This window comes from Panthera pardus, unplaced genomic scaffold (genome assembly GCF_024362965.1).
Source record: "Panthera pardus isolate Hobbes unplaced genomic scaffold, ASM2436296v1 HiC_scaffold_15, whole genome shotgun sequence".
Classification (NCBI taxonomy): domain Eukaryota; kingdom Metazoa; phylum Chordata; class Mammalia; order Carnivora; family Felidae; genus Panthera; species Panthera pardus.
The window spans coordinates 51,983,300-52,001,330 of NW_026526710.1; the positions used below are offsets into that span (position 1 = coordinate 51,983,300).

At 47.3% G+C, this 18,031-nt stretch overlaps 1 protein-coding gene across 13 annotated transcripts in view; it reads left to right on the forward strand.

The window, feature by feature from the left end:
* The window catches only part of FHOD3 (formin homology 2 domain containing 3), a 469,161-nt gene that overhangs the window by 54,246 nt on the left and 396,884 nt on the right, over positions 1-18,031 (forward strand). For all 13 annotated transcript variants that reach the window (XM_053902586.1, XM_053902585.1, XM_053902587.1 and 10 more), the window contains exon 2: positions 5,901-6,007. In XM_053902586.1, coding sequence (XP_053758561.1) covers positions 5,901-6,007 — 107 coding nt within the window. The remainder of the gene's footprint in view (positions 1-5,900; positions 6,008-18,031) is intronic.

Genomic DNA, 18,031 nt, shown 5'->3' on the forward strand with positions numbered 1-18,031 from the left:
ACATCCCGGAGGCTGGCTAACCCTGGCTTCTTCGTGTGCTGGCAGAGTTCCAAGAGCACTAAGCGAGGACAGCCCCAGGGGAACAAGTATTTTTCAAGTCTCTACCATGTCACATTTGCTACTGTGTTGGCCAAAGCAATACACAGGCCAACCCAGAGTCTAGTAGAGAAGGAATCCACCTCTCCATGGAAGGAGCCACAAAATCATCTTGTAAGTGGTGTGGATCCAAGGACGGGAGGAAACCAATGAAATGACATTAACAAATGATATTTTGGATTTTCTTTGTTTTTTTTTCTCTTAAAAATCAGTGTATGTGTTCCCGCTTCTGAACTATTACCAAACTTAGCTTCAAGGATAACCCCTTGTGTATATTTATAGAACAGTTCCATGCAAATCTATTTTATTGCCTATGCTAAGGATCACTGGAGACCCGCTGCCAAACCCAGGTAATCATTAAGCTCCCCCAGTAATATGCCACTTCGCTGGATTAATGAAAGAAAAGATTATACAGATTGAGACGTGACATCAGCCTTGTTTTAGATGTTTTCTTTCTTTTTTTGTGTTTTTTCCAGGGTGGTGAGTCTGCCTTTTCTTTTTGAATGCACTGTCTCTGTAGGAATAATCCAAAGAACCCGAGTGACCTTGGGCCACCTGTCTGTAAGGCGTGGAGGGCCTGTTTTAATGGTTTGTCAAGGTGGAGTGACACAAAATTCCAGGGTATTTGGAAGGGCCCCTCTTGTGGCTCTGTGACCGACTCCCTCCTGAGCACCCTGCCCGCCCTCCCACCCCCCCAGAATCCTGGCCACAGATTTATAGCCTGCAGCCCGATCTAAAGTTTTCCTGTCACACCACTGTCCCTGCCGCTCGACTCCCCTAACGGCCGCACTTCTGGAACAGCCCTGTAACATTATCTTCCCACAGGGCTCCCTGCTTTGTCTTATGTCCTGAAGTGCCCGGCAGTGTCCTGGCCACTCTGCCCCCAGAGCCAAGGAAGGAGTGCAGGGGACATGCTGCCCGGGGGATCAGGGTTGACATGAAAATTGTTGGAGTCAGGAAATTCCAGGGCCCTTAAGTCATTCAGGAAGCCAGTTGACATGAGCGGCCAAGGATGGGGATCAGGTTGCCTTGGGGTTAGTAGGAATTGAGGATCCCTGTCAAGAAGTGGTGTTTTAGGGAGGTGTCTGAGTCCTCCACTGTGTAGGCAAAGTTTGGATGGTTCCGTCTGAATCTTTTTTTTTTTTTTTAATTTTTTTAATGTTTATTTATTTTTGAGAGACAGAGACAGAACACGAGTGGGGGAGGGACAGAGAGAGAGAGAGAGAGAGGGAGACACAGAATCTGAAGCAGGCTCCAGGCTCTGAGCTGTCAGCCCAGGGCCCGATGCGGGGCTCAAACTCACGAACCGTGAGATCATGACCTGAGCTGAAGTTGGAGGCTTAACCAGTTGAGCCACCCAGGCGCCCCTCGTCTGAATCTTGAGAATCTCCAGGTCGGAATGAACCTCCACTCACTCCCCATTCACGTTGTTGTATTCTTTTGTAACTGGCCCTTCGTTATCCCTGACCAGATCGAAGAGTTCATTTGCGTTTACTTATCAGTTTGCTTTTAAAGTGATACCCGAAGCTGACCCCCTTAAAGCATTTAGGGGATTTTACCGTTTCAGTGTGTCTGTCCAGCCCAGAAGCCCTTTATTCTTACTCCTTGGCTCATGTGATGGTTTAAATATTAATCTCATGTGTCTCGGGTGCACTGTTGAGGTGGGGCTTGTGTTATGGAATGGAGCGGGCAGTGTGTGTTGACTTGTGTGGTATCTTCACAGGCCACCTGTGCTGTGGGGACCCCCGTTGTGCACGTGTATCCCGCTTGCTAAAGGCTGAGATGTCTGACGTTGACCCTTTCCTGTAGCATACACTTCCTGACAGATTAAAAGGCACACGTTCATCTTTTCCATTTTAGTTAAATTCACTAGCACAAATTGCCCATCTGTTAATTAGGGGAGCAGGGTTGTGACACTGGCTTAGGAAGTAATGGCAGCCTTTCTTCTGGAGGGAGGACTGGGGCATTTCTATGGAGGGTGCTTGGGTCCCGGGAGCCCGTGGCTGCTAATTATAGAGAAGGAATACGACTGAGGATGAACGTCCACACATTATAACAGTTGGTTTAAATGGCTTTTTATTCTCTCCTGCGTTCTATTTGTGTGTTATATTTACTCCATAGAATGATCTTTGAGGGGAGGAAGCGTTTATGTGTTCCTTGGTGCCCAGCCCGTGGCTGACATATAATTTTGTTAAAATGGAACTATGGAAAGGGTAGTAATGATGCCCTGAATGTGAGGAGAGGGATGATGAGAACAGGCAGTCCGGCTAAGCGTTTGGGATTCTGTTGTCAGAGGCTGGGAGATTGTGGGATGTGCTGCTGTGGTTCCAGGCTGGCCGGGAGCGTCCGAGGCAGATACTCGGTGGGCCAGGGTGAAGGTGAATGAAGAAAACCAGGTCTTCGTATTCATCTCAGGCTCCTGAGAATAAAGTCAGAAGGTGTGGGATGGAGAGGATGTGCAAAGTGGCCACGGTGGCCAGTAAGAATGGGGCTGTATCTGCTGGTGGCGGGGGAGCCCTGCCTCTGCCCCCACTGAGGAGATCAGCATAGGGCTGGGTGGGGTGAAAGCCAGCACAGGGTCCTCCCTGCTCTCTCCATGCTAGGTGCCCCAACTGAATGAGCGGGAGGGCCACAAGCCATGTATGCTGGAGCTGGCCCGGGTGGCCGGAGGGGGCTGAGAGATCACTTCTGGGGAATTTTGTGAGCGCGTTGTTGAGTGTAGCCATTATTAGAAAAGAAATTATGTAAATGTACAATTAAAATAAGTTCTCTTCGAAACAAAGGTAATAAATACTCAAAATGTCACTTCTTGATGGTTTGATTATATTGTACTGCTACCCATGCATTCGAGATTCCTGACATCTCTTGTAACTCTGTGGTGAAAATACTGTATAATGGTGGGGTGCTATGTCTCTTTTTCCAACTCCACACTCAGTGACTTCACCTTGGTGGCTTGAAACCGGCCATGGTGGGAGTATTTATACCACATACATGTGCATGTTCTGCATCTTTCCACACCAGAGCACGCTTCCTCTCTGACTTTGTTCTGTCTGTCTGGCCTGAGTGTGGACCCCAGCCTCTGAATGACTCACACCCCCTTGAGGAGAAGCAGAAACTCTTTATCCAAAAGCCTCTTTCTCTGGACTCACACATTTCCGGGGGCTGAGGCAAAAGAAATTGTTATGGCTTACAGGGCTTTCCTTATCCCCATCTTCTGGTCTGTTGATTAGAAGTGGGATTAAAGACAAGCACAAGTGTTGGTCCTCCCAACAGGACAGACTAAGTAAGTCTTCTTAGTTAACATCAGTAGGAGGTCGAAGCAAGACTGAGCTGCGGTGATTCTAGCTCGACACATGGTTTAGTGTTAATAGGTTCAATTTCTGATGGAATTTTCCATCTAGGAGTGATCAAGTCTGATTTCAGTCCACAGGAGACCCTTGACCCAGGAGATGCCTTCTGCAGGAAATCCTTCCTGTCTGCCTCTTCCGCAGGCTGGGGGAGGTGGTTTTTCTGCGTGTTTCCCCTAAACCCTGGGCGCGCCTCTCATGCCACAATACAGTGAGTTTGGCCAACTTGATCCTTGGGGTTGAATTCTTTTTCGGATCAGATGATCTATCTGTAAAATGCCAGTTAAGAATGCTGAACCTCACCAGCAGGCCTTGAGTAGTTATGAGGGGCAGTTTGTTATTGGAGAAATAAAATAAGTGAATCGAATAGGATTAACCCCTTCAAATGATTTAGGTGGGTATTTCTTACAAATAATAAAAAACAAATTCCTTTCATTCTGTTGAGGATAACTAGGAACAGGAGCCGTGGGGTCTCTACAAGAATCAGCAGCCTGTTACAGATGCCAATTCTAGACAAGTCGACAGCCTACCTTTCTCTTGTCGAGGATAATGAGCAAAGCTTTTCCATCAAAAGAGACTAATTCCTAATTCCTTGTTTGAAATCTCACTTATAGTGGGAGGATTACCAGGCATTTATCTAGATGTTTTAAAGTAGCTAAATACTTGCCTTCACTTTCCCCCAATCTCTTGTCATTTTGGAATAAGAGCCTCGGCTCATCAGGTAGATGAATATTGAGAACCACCCTTACAGCCCAGGAAATCAAGCATGAAGTTGGATTTCCTCATAATGTTCATCTTTAGTAAAATATTTTCCTGTATTTTAAGTGTATCGATCCTTCTAAATGTCCTGTAATGCTGGCTGCTGCAGCAACCTCAAAATCTGCATGATTTATCACAGCGAAGGCTCTTGTCTGGCTCTTGTCATCAGCCAGGATGGCTAGTGGATGCTGGGCGACAGAACGCTCTCTTCCACGCGGTGATTAAGGAACCGGTGCTCCTCCTGTCCGGAGCGCTGCTGGTTTCTAGACTTTGGAGTCCTCCTCTGGCTTCTCTGCATCCGGCCAAAGGCAAGAGAAGAAAGGTGGATGTGCAGGGGTGCTAAGGCCGGCCTGTTGGGGGCCCTTTTTACTTTCACTGAAATTCCATTGGTTGGTACTCAGTTACATGGCCGTTAGCCCAACTGTAGGCTGGGATATGTGTTCTCTGTGCCCAGGAGGAAAAGGGAATGGGGTTGGCACACCTGTGGCATTGTCTTGGCTATACCAGAACACTGAGATGACATAAACTACATTTTGCAAGTGTGGTGTTGTCTTTTTGAATTTCTTTTTATGTTTTTTAAAGTTAAAAAATATTTATTTATTTGTTTATTTATTATTTATTTATTTATTTATTTAGAGTGCATAAGTCAGGGAAGGGGAGAGAGAGAGAGAGAGAGAGAGAGAGAGAGAGAAAGAGAAAGAGAATCCCAAGCAGGTTCCACGCTGTCAGCACAGAGCCCGATGTGAGGCTCGAACTCACGAACCATGAGATCATGACCTGAGCTGAAATCAAGAGTCAGATGCTTAAGTGACTGAGCCACCCAGGTGCCCCACAAACATGATATTTTCAAGTCCTCTGTAGGTTTGTGGCCATAGAAGGATGCAGAGTGGTGTAGTGATCGAGAGCATGGCCTCGAAGTAAGCATCCAAATCCCAGCTCTACCATTTACCTGTTGTGACCCTGGGCACATAACAATCTCTGTCTGTGCCTTAGTTTCCTCATCGTTAAAGGGGGATGACAATAGAAATGGATAGGGTTTGTGTGAGCATCCGATGATGTAATATATGTAAAATACTTAGAATTGTATATGGAACATAATTAACAACATGTAAGTGTTAAATAAGTTGAAAAAAATTAGACTAGTAACAAAGGCACCTAATGTCTTCTTCAGTACGTTGTATTTTGGATCGGCTGTCATTCACGTGGAGAATGGCTCTTTTATTTCAACTGTAAAAATGCTTATTGAGCAACTACTCATCGTAATGTGCCAGGTATGACCATAGAATCTGAATGAGCAGGCTTCTCACTCAATCAAAGGAAATGACATGTTCTGTGACTCTTAATCTGTGGTCACATCAGCATTATGATTTTGGTTTCCACGCGGCACATCCTCCATGGCTATTCCTGGGGCCCTCAGAGTGGAAAGTGACACTGGCACCAGAGGGCTCCTTCTCCTCCTCTGTCCACATCTACCAGACCGTGTCAGTGCCACTCCCTCAATAGGTGTTATTTCTGTCTACTCACAATGGAGTTTGCTCCCAATTTGTTTGTACTAACACATAACCTCTCCAAGTTATGATCCAAATTTCAGAATAATGCTTGATTTCAAAAGACACATGAGGGCAATGTGAAGTGATTTCTCCATACAAAGTCCCCATCCCAGGAGGAGGCTGGGCTTAAAGGCTCTTTCTCTTGCAGCTCGACGACTGCACGCTACAGCTCTCCCACAATGGCGCCTACCTGGACTTGGAATCCACCCTGGCAGAGCAGCGGGACGAGCTGGAAGGCTTCCAGGATGATGCTGGGTAAGAGCGACGGTTGTCCCTGCTGACTAGTCCCAACTTTCCAAGATTCCACCATGGCTTTGACGGTCTCTTCACTCACAGTCAGGCAAAAGAAGGGAGATGCAAGTGACTGACCAGTAGTATTTGCAAACCCTTTTGTATTTTGAGTTACTCTTCTTTTTTTTTTTTAATTTTTTTTTTTAACGTTTTATTTATTTTTGAGACAGGGAGAGACAGAGCATGAATGGGGGAGGGTCAGAGAGAGGGAGACACAGAATCTGAAACAGGCTCCAGGCTCTGAGCTGTCAGCACAGAGCCCGACGCGGGGCTCGAACTCACGGACCGCGAGATCATGACCTGAGCCGAAGTCGGCCGCTTAACTGACTGAGCCACCCAGGCGCCCCTTTTGAGTTACTCTTCTTGATGAGGCCACTCAGGGGCAGGATAATTTCTGGCGTAGTTTAGTTAAGCGGCTTGTAAGTTTTTTCTAAGTTTATTTTTCTATTTTGAGAGAAAGGGAGAGCATGAGCAGGAGAGGGGCAGAGAAAGAAGAGAGAGAATCCCAAGCAGGCTCCATGCTATCAGCACAGAGCCTGATGTGGGGCTCAAACCCGTGAAACTGTGAGATCATGACCTGAGCGGAAATCAAGGACCAGACTGAGCCACCCAGGTGCCCCTAACTTGTTTTTTTTTTTTTAAGCCAGATATAATTAAATTAATATTTTCTAGATTTTAGTAGTTTGACAACTATTTTAAGCATTGTTTTTAATATCTTTCTGGGTATTTAGTTTCCTTGGAAGATGCCCTAGTAGTTTATTTTCTCCTATATCATCTTTTGAACTCATCACAGTGGGGAAAATAATTAGTAATTATGTTAATCAACATCAAGTTATTTTCAGCTTACATTTATTTTTTTATTTTTTTATTTTTTTTTCAACGTTTTTTATTTATTTTTGGGACAGAGAGAGACAGAGCATGAACGGGGGAGGGGCAGAGAGAGAGGGAGACACAGAATCGGAAACAGGCTCCAGGCTCCGAGCCATCAGCCCAGAGCCTGACGCGGGGCTCGAACTCACGGGCCGCGAGATCGTGACCTGGCTGAAGTCGGACGCTCAACCGACTGCGCCACCCAGGCGCCCCTTCAGCTTACATTTAGAATGCTTAATACTTGTGATTGCTGTGAATCTGAATACAACAATAAAAAAATCAGAGATGTGTACAGAAAGTAAAATCACCATAGGAATATGAACATATGGTCAGCTATTCCTGTATTTATGAGGTTATTGAAATAGCCTTTTGATTGGGGCCCCCTGCCTTCCTTTCTGTTCTCATCCACTCAGAATCAAGTATATCTTTGATTTCATCACCTTCCTCCTTAGAAACCTCCAGAGATTTTTTGTTGCTTCCAAATAATGCTTAGCTGTATTAATCTGGTGTTCGAGGATCTCTGCAGAAGTTGCTCTGAAGCTGCCTTGCCCAAGTTAAAAATAGATTACAGCCAGATGAATATTGATTCTTCACGAATGGCTCAATAAATGAGGGAAAGTGGGAGCCTTCTTAGTTTTCTACCTGACCCTAGTTTTCCCTGCCTTAACACCTGCCACAACTTACAGTCCTTTATCCCTTAATTGTCCCCCAATTATCTGCCGCTAAAGCTCTACTAGGTCAGAACTGGGCCTGTCTGAATATCTGTCATCTAGCTTTTTGTCAACACATTATAGGTACTTACTGAACATCGGTGACCAGGTAAATGGCAGGATTCCACAGTGGAGTCCTGAAAAACATGACCATGAGCCCTAAGGCTAGGGTCCTTGGTAGGAACCAGCAGGGTTTTCTGAGGACCCAGCCGTGTGTGGGAACAGACCTGAAAACTATGATAGGCCGTACACACAGGAGGGGTATCATTATTATGTCACACCAGATTCTATTCATCATCATTAAACAAATTAACATTATTAGATTGATAGACTTGAGAAGATTCCATTGCTATAGTTGTTTTTTAACGTGTATTTATTTTTGAGAGAGAAACAGAGTGTGAGTGGGGGAGGGGCAGAGAGAAAAGGAGACAGAATCTGAAGCAGACTCCAGGCTCTGAGCTGTCAGCACAGAGCCAGAAGTGGGGCTCAAACTCACGGATCGTGAGATCATGACCTGAGCTAAATAAAGTTGGATGCTCAACCGACTGAGCCACTCAGGAGTCGCACCCATTGCTATGGTTTTTACCGAGTGTTTGACAATGACATCCCTTTATATAAGATGTGAGAATTCAGGCTGGATGACCGTCTAATTGGATGACTTCACTCCAGGAGTGTTATGAGTAGACTGCTGTCAACCTGAAAAATGTCTCTATTGGTATTATAGTTGAAGACCATGCCCTGTTTGATTTTTTTTCTTTATCCAAATTTGAATTATTTGGAGTTGGGAGCTTAGGGGAAAAAAGCAACACTACATTAGACACCAGTATCAAGAGTTAAAAATGGAGAAGAATATAACATTTACAGAATGCCTGCTATGCTAGCCACTATACCAACCACCTTATTCACGGCATGTGTAATTTAATAGTTCATCTTAGTGGTCATGTGACTGGATTTGGTTGTTTCTGTTTTTCATCTGAAACAACTGAGGGTCAGGAGTTAAATTACATGTCCTAGGAGACAGAGTCGGTGGAGGGTAGAGCCTAGTTTGAACACAGGTAGACTGATTGCAAGTGTGTACTCCCCCAGCCATCCCGAGAGCTTCCGGGCAAAGGCATTTCAGGTTTACTCAGGATGTGCATTGGCACCTTGGGTGACGTAGGTTGGTTCATGCAAGGACATCATCGGTCCCAGGCTAAAACGCTGGATTTAGTTCAAATAGCACTCAAGCACACTGCACGGAGGCTCCAGAGAAGACACATTTGCTGCCATCATCTGGCACTGTCCGCATCAGCAGTCAGGTGCAGCCGTTCCTCAAGAGCCAGGAACCCTGCTGTAAGCTCCCAGAGGAGATCCTGGGGCTTTACTTTCTCACTCCGTTCCTTTGTGAATCATCACCTGGCCATCAGTCCATCTGAGGGGACCAGCCATGACCCCATTTCTGCACCCTAAACCTAAGATGAATTATGGCAAGACAAGAAGGCAGGACTCATACGTGGGAAACTGTGAACGGGAGAAGGTAGCCAGACCATGTTGGGTAGCTGTGCTTTTGGCAGGTGAGCTCCAAACTCACCCAAGATGGGGCTTTGTATCATCTTTGAAAAAGCCTGGGTCTGTGGTGACCCACCCCTTGTCCTTTGGAATGTACTCAGGATGACATTCCTTTTTGTCCAGAAGAGTATGAAGAAGCTACCTTTACTGACATTGGTGGGGAGACTCCTCTGTCCCTGGCCTAGGTTGCAGAAGACAGGCCAGGGTGATGCTGTCCTGGCATTGCCGGGTCACTCTGTTGTCTCTGGATCATTTACCACCACTGAGCTCTGACAGCATGTGGCAAATTGCTGAGAACTAGCTGCAAGCAGCCTGAAGGCTGAGTTTTCCCACATAGGTGGGACGTGTCTGGGTACATACACCTGCGGTGTCATTTGTGCTGAGTGTCCCTGCTAAGTCCTCTCCTAGGAGGTGTGGCATTTGGCAAAGGTCATGTGCCTAAAAACTCATGTCTCCCACAAATGGCAGTTAAAACATAATTTCTTTCTAGTTAAGAATTGCCTTTTTGAGGTATGAAAAGGGCAAACGAAACCATCCTTTCTCTTGATTTGTGTGAATTACAGCAAAAATCTGCTAATGTTGTGACCGTATAATGAAGACGTGTGGCAGGTAGTGTGCAAACGGTAGGGTTTTTTGTACAGTGTGTTCTGAGAGAATTTTCCTTGCTGGAGGAGTTTCTTTGTTCTTGTCCATTACCCTGCTCTTTTATGCCAAGACTAAAAATTAACTCACTGCTTGTTTAGAATTATCACGTAAGCTATCGCTAACTGGAGAAGAGGAGAAAGACCTTCAAAGGTAGAAGGACAAAGCAATTATTATGCTGCCAAAATGGAGCCAGGTCGATTTATTGCCTTCCAAGGCCAGGGAAATCAGCAACCACAGCATGGTGTAGTGGAAACAGAAGCCCTGAACCCCCTGGATTATTATTCTTGACCCTGCCATTGTGTGACCTGGTACAAGGCACTTTATCTCTAATAGAGGTTTATAAAATTTATTTATAAAATGAGGACAGTATTACCCAGGTCCATTTCCCTCCCCATGTCAGCGGGGATCCCAACAAGGTCTCTGGCACCGGAGGAGAGCACGGTGGGGAACAGCACGGCGTAGTGGTTGAGGACATGGGCCCTGCGGTTAGTCTCATGGCTGTGTGACCGTGGGGATGCTACTTCACCTCTCTGAACCTCAGCTTCCTAGTAACTGGGGATAATCCTATCACATCCTTGTTGGGTTGATGCAGGCAAAGCTATGATGATGTGTAGTATCTGAAACATTAAGCTAGTTCCCAGCATAGAATACAAACTCAGAAGTAATATCCTCTACTATAATTACAGTTAGAATTTGAGGAGATACACTGAAACGGGAATCACTGGATTTTAGACCTGGAGGGGCCCACGCGGGTGAACCGCTCTGAAATCTCCTTTCTTCGAGTTAGGGCAACCGAGGCGAGATCCTTGCCCGCAGGGCAGAGCGGGGCCAGAGAGACTGCCCCCGCCTCTTTTTTGCTTATTTCCACCTCCTTTGAACTCTGAAAGAAAACCAGCGCCAGCCGAGGGGCACAGGGATCTGTCACAGAGAAGGTGGGGCCAGAGGTTGGCCCTGAAGAGGGTAGTGGCTTTGCGAGGTTGAGGGGGCCGTTTCAGGGAACTCAGTAGAGCTACGAGGGTCTCGAGGAGCAGAGTGCTGCTGAGTGCTCTGAGGACCAGTGTGGCTGTTGCACGTGGGGCGTGCGTCCCCGGGGCTCCTACCTTTGTCTCAGTCACTCAGGGTGCTCACCTTTGGCTGCGTTCAGGTCTGCATCTGAAGGTCAGCTCTGATTCCTTCCCAGGTTCCTCATCTGCCAGGGGGGCTGCTAACTGCTCCCCGCCGCCATACCTGTCCTCACAGGGCTGAGTGGTGGTGGGGAAGTCGGGGGCCAGCCATGTGGGGTGGTGGTGGGGGGTGGGGAGAGCTTGGCAGTGTGAGGGTTGTGACACAGACGGGAGGGTGTCAGGCCAGGCAGGGCTGGAAAGGGCTGAACGTTCGCAGGTACTTAGAGCCAAATACTCCTGGCCAAAGCTGCCTAGAAATGCTGGCTTCTAGGTGCCTGCTTCAGGAGGTTGGCGTGGGGCCCGGGATCCTGGCCTCTTGGGGAGCTCCTCAGGTGGTCTGATGTTCGCTCAGGCACCTACAGCACAGTCTTGGAGAGTATGAGCACCACCTGAGGGACTTTAACAGGTTCCCTCCCTGCCCAGCTTCAGACCAATGAAATCAGAACTTGGGGGTGGGCCCAGGCAGAGGTGCTTTTAAAGCCCTCCAGGACTGCCTGGAAAGACCATTCCTGAAAATGCTGCCGGAAGTTGAGTGAGGGAGTGTGACACCCCCCCCCCCACCCCCGCCCCTGCCAACGCTGAGCAGACGACGGTGCAATGGGGAAGGCTCTGCATGCACTTGAATGCAGGTGGGGGAGCCCGTCTGCTAGGGCGGTGGTGCCCCGACACTGTCAGCTTTGCAGTCGATGTGCTTCGGGGCCCCGAGGGGTTGGGGGGAGCTCTCATTTGACTCTTAGATGCCTAACTTCTTGACCTGTAGCTCATGAGCCTCCAGAAACTGTGTGTGGGTCCACGAACCCCTGGCGTTTCTGTGCAGTTTGTGCATATGCAAAGTTTTGGATGGGGGAAATCAGCAATGAAGAGCTGAGCACTGAACTTGCTAGGATGGCACCTTTTGTTCGGAAGGGCTGGTTGTCTCCTTCACGGCGACCAGGGGCAGGCAGGCTTGGTAGTCTGCAGTTTGAGCCTTGCCCACACTGAGAAGACAGCAGACCGTAACCTTCAGTGATTTGCCAAAAGAGCCTCAGGCCCCAGACCTGCACTCTTCAGCTGAAGGTAATCCCTTAAAAGGAAAAGGGGGAAAATTGCTCGTTGCTTCCTATCCATGCCCTAACCGGAGTCTCTTTCAACTTGGGAGGAGTTTTGTGTATAGTTTGTTTTTTCAGGTTCAATAGGTTTTTAGATGTAGGTTCAGTATGTATTTCAGGTGATTTCTTTATTCTACTAGACCTAGAAACAGAGGAGACACAGGTAAAGATGAGATTGGATAAGGTTTTTTTTTCTCCCCACATCACATGGCAGGACAGGAAGATTACATATTCCTTCAAACTTGACATTTTTGGGATACAAAGAATTCTTTGAGAATCTATTGAAAGGCTGTGAAACTTCTCCCCACGCAAAACCTTGTCCACCAGTCCTAGGCCAGTGCTAGGCTGCCTATCAGTAACCTGGAGGAAACCTGCTTAGAAATGCTAACTTCTAGGCAACTGGGCGGCTCAGTCAGTTACGCATCTGACTCTTGATTTCGGCTCAGGTCACGATCTCACGGTTCGTGAGTTTGAGCCCTGTGTTGGACTCTCTGCTGACAGTGTAGATAGAGCCTGATTAGGATTCTCCCTTTCTCTGCCCCCCCCCCCCCCTGCCCTCCCACCTTTCTCTCAAGATAAATAAGCTTAAAAATATATATATTTTTAAAAATGCTGGCTTCTAGGCACCTACTGCAGGAGCTTTGGTGTGGGGCCTGGGATTCTGGCCTCTTCAAGAGCTCCTCAGGGGGTCTGATGTTTGGTCAGAAGCCTATAGCATGGGCTCTCCGTCTTGGAGAGTACGGCCACCACCTAAGCAACTTTACCAGTTTTTCTTCCCGCCCAGCTTCAGACCAATCAACTATGAACTTGGGTGGTTGGCCCGGGCAGTGGTGCTTTTTAAAGCCCTTCAGGGCTGCGTGAAGGAGACAGTTCTGTAGGAAATCGGACAGGAGAGCATGAACTCCTATGCTGCGTGGACTGTGGGAGTGGAAAGGCTCTAAGTAGCTTCAAATGTCAGATTGCATCCCTGGACAAGGATGGCATCAGGTAGGCCTGGGTGAGCTGAGGTGGGCTCTGGGCTTTAAGGTGTGGGTGGGCGTCAGAAGAGACCTGAATTGCAAAGAAGGAACCCTCCCAGAAGTCAATCAGGTACCAGGGAGGGTGGCCGCTGTGACCTAGTGTACCTGAGCCTGATAGCTGAGGAAGGCGGGGTTGGGGGGTGGTTTGGGGTATGTGGTGGGAAGGGGGGGGGTGTGCTGTGAATCTAGAGCTGTGGTACTCGTTGACGGATTATAGCAAAACATGAGGAAAATGGGCTACATGACATTAATAGCTGAGTAACAGTGACTTGAGAAAAGTAGCGAGGTTCTGGGGTGGGAGCAATCTGGGGAGAGGGAGAGGGCTCCTGCAAATTAGGTTTTGTCGAGCCATACTCGAGGTATGAGGTGACCAGGTGAGACACATTGGCCTGGGACCCAGGTGAGAAGCATCAGGGGCCAGGGAGGCTGGGGTGATCCCTTGGAGGAAGGGAGTTGTAAACCTAAAACTTCTCTTTAAAAGCAAAGTCCAATTAAAACAAGGGTAATTAGGGCCATTTGAAGGATGATGTGTTGATGACAAGACGCTCATAGGAGCCTGGACTTATTTTATCTTTCTACTTTGCCATCTTTAGGATGTGACTTCCGTCTTCCCTATTTGATCACCCTTCAAATATGGCTGCTCGTCTTCTAGCATCATTAAGGCAAGAAAGCATGTAGTAGTTAGGGTAGATCTTGAACCAAAATAGGAAGGTTTAAAGATAAGTTTGGGGGTACTTGGGTGGCTCAGTGGGTTGAGTGTCCAACTTGGTTTTGGCTCAGGTCAGGATCCCAGGGTTGTGGTATGGAGCCCCGCCTGGGGCTCCATGTGGAATATGGAGATCGCTTGAAGTTCTGTCTCTCTCCCTCTGCCCTTCCCCTGGGCTCCTACTCTGTCTTAAAAAAAAAATAAATAAATGGAAAAAAAGTAAGATGAATTTGTTTCTTGTTTAAGAGTTCAAACGTAGACAGTCATCCTTAGGTCTGGTAGAACAGCTGTCATGTCCTCAAAATCCTTCCATCTGTGTGTCCAGAGTGGTTTCTTCAGCTTTTTCCTTCTCCTCTGCCTCCCGGCCCCTGGGGAGAAGGGAAAGGACAGCGGGGTGTGTGTCCATTCCTTGTACACATAACTTTGCTGTGAAGTGAGAGGAGTTCTCTTTTCCTGTCTTGAGGCGGGATGTACCTTTTACCTTGGCATATCCTGTGCTCTCCAGCACAAAGTAGACACCTTTGAACATGGGTGGACCAAGGGAATGAAGGAACATCAATCTGGGAGGCAGATGTAGGGAGGTGATAGTTCAGGCTTTGGGGTCAGACTTGCTGGGAGGAGCCTGAGCTCTTTGAATTTCTAGCTGTGTGACCTCAGCAAGGTTGCTTAACCTTTCTGGGCCATAAGTTCCTCACTGTAAAAATGGCCATGTAACCTACTTCGTAGTAATCTTGTGAAGACCAAATCTGCATAAAGAGAGGCCTGGTACCCAGGTGAGAAGCGTTAAGGACCAGAGAGGCTGGGGTGATCCTTTGGAGGAAGGGAGTTGTGAACCTAAAACTTGTCTTTAAAAATGAAGTCTAACTAAAAAGAGGGTAGTTACAGGCCTGGCACATAATAAGCTTTCTGTAAATGTTAACAAGTTAGGATTATTGTCTGAACCCAAACTGACCTAGTATCCTATTGGGAGCAGAGGAAAAGTATATCTGTGATTTAATTTCCTTAAAGTTTTAAACTGAAACAGGAGATGCGGGCATATTTACTGGAAAAAGTGGGGATAAAATAATTAGATACCTTTATTTCTCTGAAGCGAAAAGAATTAGCCAAAAGATTGTAGAGTCAGTGAAAGTGAGAGGGTCACATATTAAATAAAAATCTCTTTCTCTAGTATGTCCAGTAAGAAAGCTGTGGAGGGAGGGAAGTAATCAGATTTAAAGGGTCCTTATGATTGGTGTCCTCCATGCATTGACCTTTGATACATTTTTAAGCTTTTTTTTTTTTTTTTTTTTTTTTGACATTTATTTTCAAGAGACCCAGTGTGAGTGGGGGAGGCGCAGAGAGAGAGGGAGACACAGAATCTGAAGCAGGCTCCAGGCTCTGAGCTGTCAGTGCAGAACCCCATGCTGGGCTCGAACTCACTAACCGTGAGATCGTGACCTGAGCTGAAGTCACACGCTTAACCGACTGAGCCACCCAGGTGCCCCAATCTTTGATACATCTCTAAATAAAACCTGAAACTTGCTGTAATTCTTGAATTCTTTGAATAAACCTGATTTGGTTAGCCAATATTTTCTTCATTTGCATCATAATTTTTTGAACCTCTCTTCCCCCATTTGTTATTTTTTAAATGCTTATTTTGAGAATCCCAAGCAGGCTCCATGCTGTCAGTGCAGAGCCTGACGTGGGGCTTGATATTGCAAACTGTTAGATCATGACCTGAGCTGAGATCAAGAGTCAGATGCTTCACTGACTGAACCACCCAGGTGTCCCTGCATTGTAACTTTTTAATGCGTGTGCTTTTTTGTTAGGTTCTTAGCCTTGAGGTTAAGCCAGTCTCTAAGAATGCCTCTCTTGACCCTTTGTAAGCCCTGGGGAAGGTTACCTAGTGAGGTGACCCTGCAGCAAAGGGCAGGATGGTGCAGGTGACTCCGGAGTCGTCCTGCTTTCAGCCTGGGTCTGTTCTACCAGCCATGTGACTTGATGCGGTTGATCCCCTTTCTCCAAGCTTTACTTTCCTCATCTGCAGAGTGGGCATAGCCATGACACCCACATCAAAGGTGGGAGAAGTGGGGGGTGGGGTGGGAGAAGTGGGGGTGAAGGACACCTTCTGTGGACCTGCCTGCATGATCACCACTTCCCTCCGCCTGGGCCAGTCCTCTTCTGTGCTAGGAATTCCTGGGATTTGGAGCCTCCTTTATCTCAGGGGACTGCTGCTGCCGTGGCCCCCAATTCCACACAGGTTTCTTTCACTGAGGATTTTGTGTATGGAGGCAGGCGGGGAAGGAGGTAGAATGTTGAAGCAGAGGAATTGTAAGTGCTAAACTGCGAAATAGGCCTTTTTTCTGTGGTCATTTTTAAGATTATTTAGTGGGGGGCACTGCGGAGGGGACAGGGAGAACCCCAAGCAGGCTCTGCACTGTCAGTGCAGAGCCCGATGTGGGGCTTGAACTCCTGAACCACAGGGTCATGGCCTGAGTGGTGAGGTCATGATCTGAGTGGCAACCATGAGTCAGACACTTAACCGACTGAGCCGCCCAGATGCCCCTGTTCTGTGGCCTTATAAATTCCCTTAGGGTTTAGCATAACCAAGCCGATTGCTTGCTTTCTCAATGTACAAGCACAGAAAAGAGGACCCCTCCAGTATGGTGTGCCTGCCATTGCTTCCTCAGGAAGACCGTCCTTGTTTGCGTGCAAGTGCCTGGAATCCCAGAGCAACCATACCACATGCCTACTGTGGGACCGGAGAGTTCTGTGGGAAAACAAGCACTTCCTCAACATTGGATTTTTGTCATTGTTTAAAGATAAAAGCAGGGCTATCAATTGGCCCTTCTGAACTTTTCCAGAACCTGAGGTTTTCTGAAATATTTTACCCGGCCATTCCCTACTTTCCCCCCACATCTGGGCATCTAAAGCATGTACTTTGTCTCCATGCTTTATTTATTGACTCATAACTCCTGATAACATGAGTTACAGAAAATCTTCCAGATCTGTGGACTTAGGGTTGGCTATTACTCATAATTAGGGTCTGGCCTTCACTCTTTGATTCTCTGGTCACTGTTCCAAGCATGGCTTCTGCCCATCTCTGGGTGAAACTACACACTTGGTGGCTGCTCCCTGCCCCACCGTCCCGGAACCCCTTTCCTGTTGCCTTTTCCCAGAACACACTGAAGTCTTCTCCCTCATTCTGTTCCATGTGCTTAGGACTTTCTAGTATGATCACAAGAACTGAAGGAGTGTCAGCATCTAGATGGTCAAGAGGAAAAGGGTGTGTGTGTGTGTGTGTGTGTGTGTGTGTGTGTGTGTGTAGAAAGTCTGGAAGTCTGGGTTGATAGGAATCTAACCTTGTGAAGATGGGTCAAGTGTTGTGTATTTGTTACAAGCTCCTTGAGCCCAGTGCCTTGCACATGGCAAATGTGAAAGCATCAGATGAACACAAAGTAGAAAGGAGGGATCTGAAGGGACCATAAATGTAGGTCTTGTGCTTATAAGCAGCTGCTGGGGTGGAGGCTACTGCCTCCTCTTGCAGGACTATGCAAGGGGTTTTCCTTTCTCCTTTGAAAGAAACCATTTTAAAAACCATACTTCTTTGTCCTCTTACCTGGTCTCGAGAATAAAATATACTGTTTCAGTGATTGTGAATTTATAACCACGATATTAACCATGTGCCCTGGTCAGATTTGTTCCCTTCCTTCCAACACAGCCACAAGTGCAGGAAGCAGGAAAAAGCACTGTCAGACTGTGTTGTAGGGGAAGCCCTGATGGGGAGAAAGGAGCTGCCAGAAGAGGGATGGCAGGGAGTTCAGCAGCTTCGAGAGCCAGCAGGTTATCTGCTACTGTGCTGGTTGGCTGGCTCCATTTTATCTTTGTCCACCGGCTCCCCACTTTGTCCAAATCTCAAAGCCTTTGCTACCCTTAGGTAGACAGGTCTGCTCTTTTCTCCCATATATCTGCTTAACTGTTATGTGGTTGAGTCCTTCTCAGCTCAGGGTGGGAGGACCCCCCACTCCCACCCCCTCCCCCCGACCCCGGGAGCAGAGTTGGGGCACAGGGCCATCCTGGTTGCTTCCCTGAAGTGAGAAAGAGGAGGAGGTGAGACAAAGCATGGCATAAATTGGCATTCCTGAGAATAAATAGCCTGTAAGCTACTGGGTAGACTCCTACCTTCCTGTGAGCGAAGAGTAAAAGCTGTAACAGTATTGCCCTGATGGACAGCAAGCCAGCTCTTTGTGGTGACTCCAC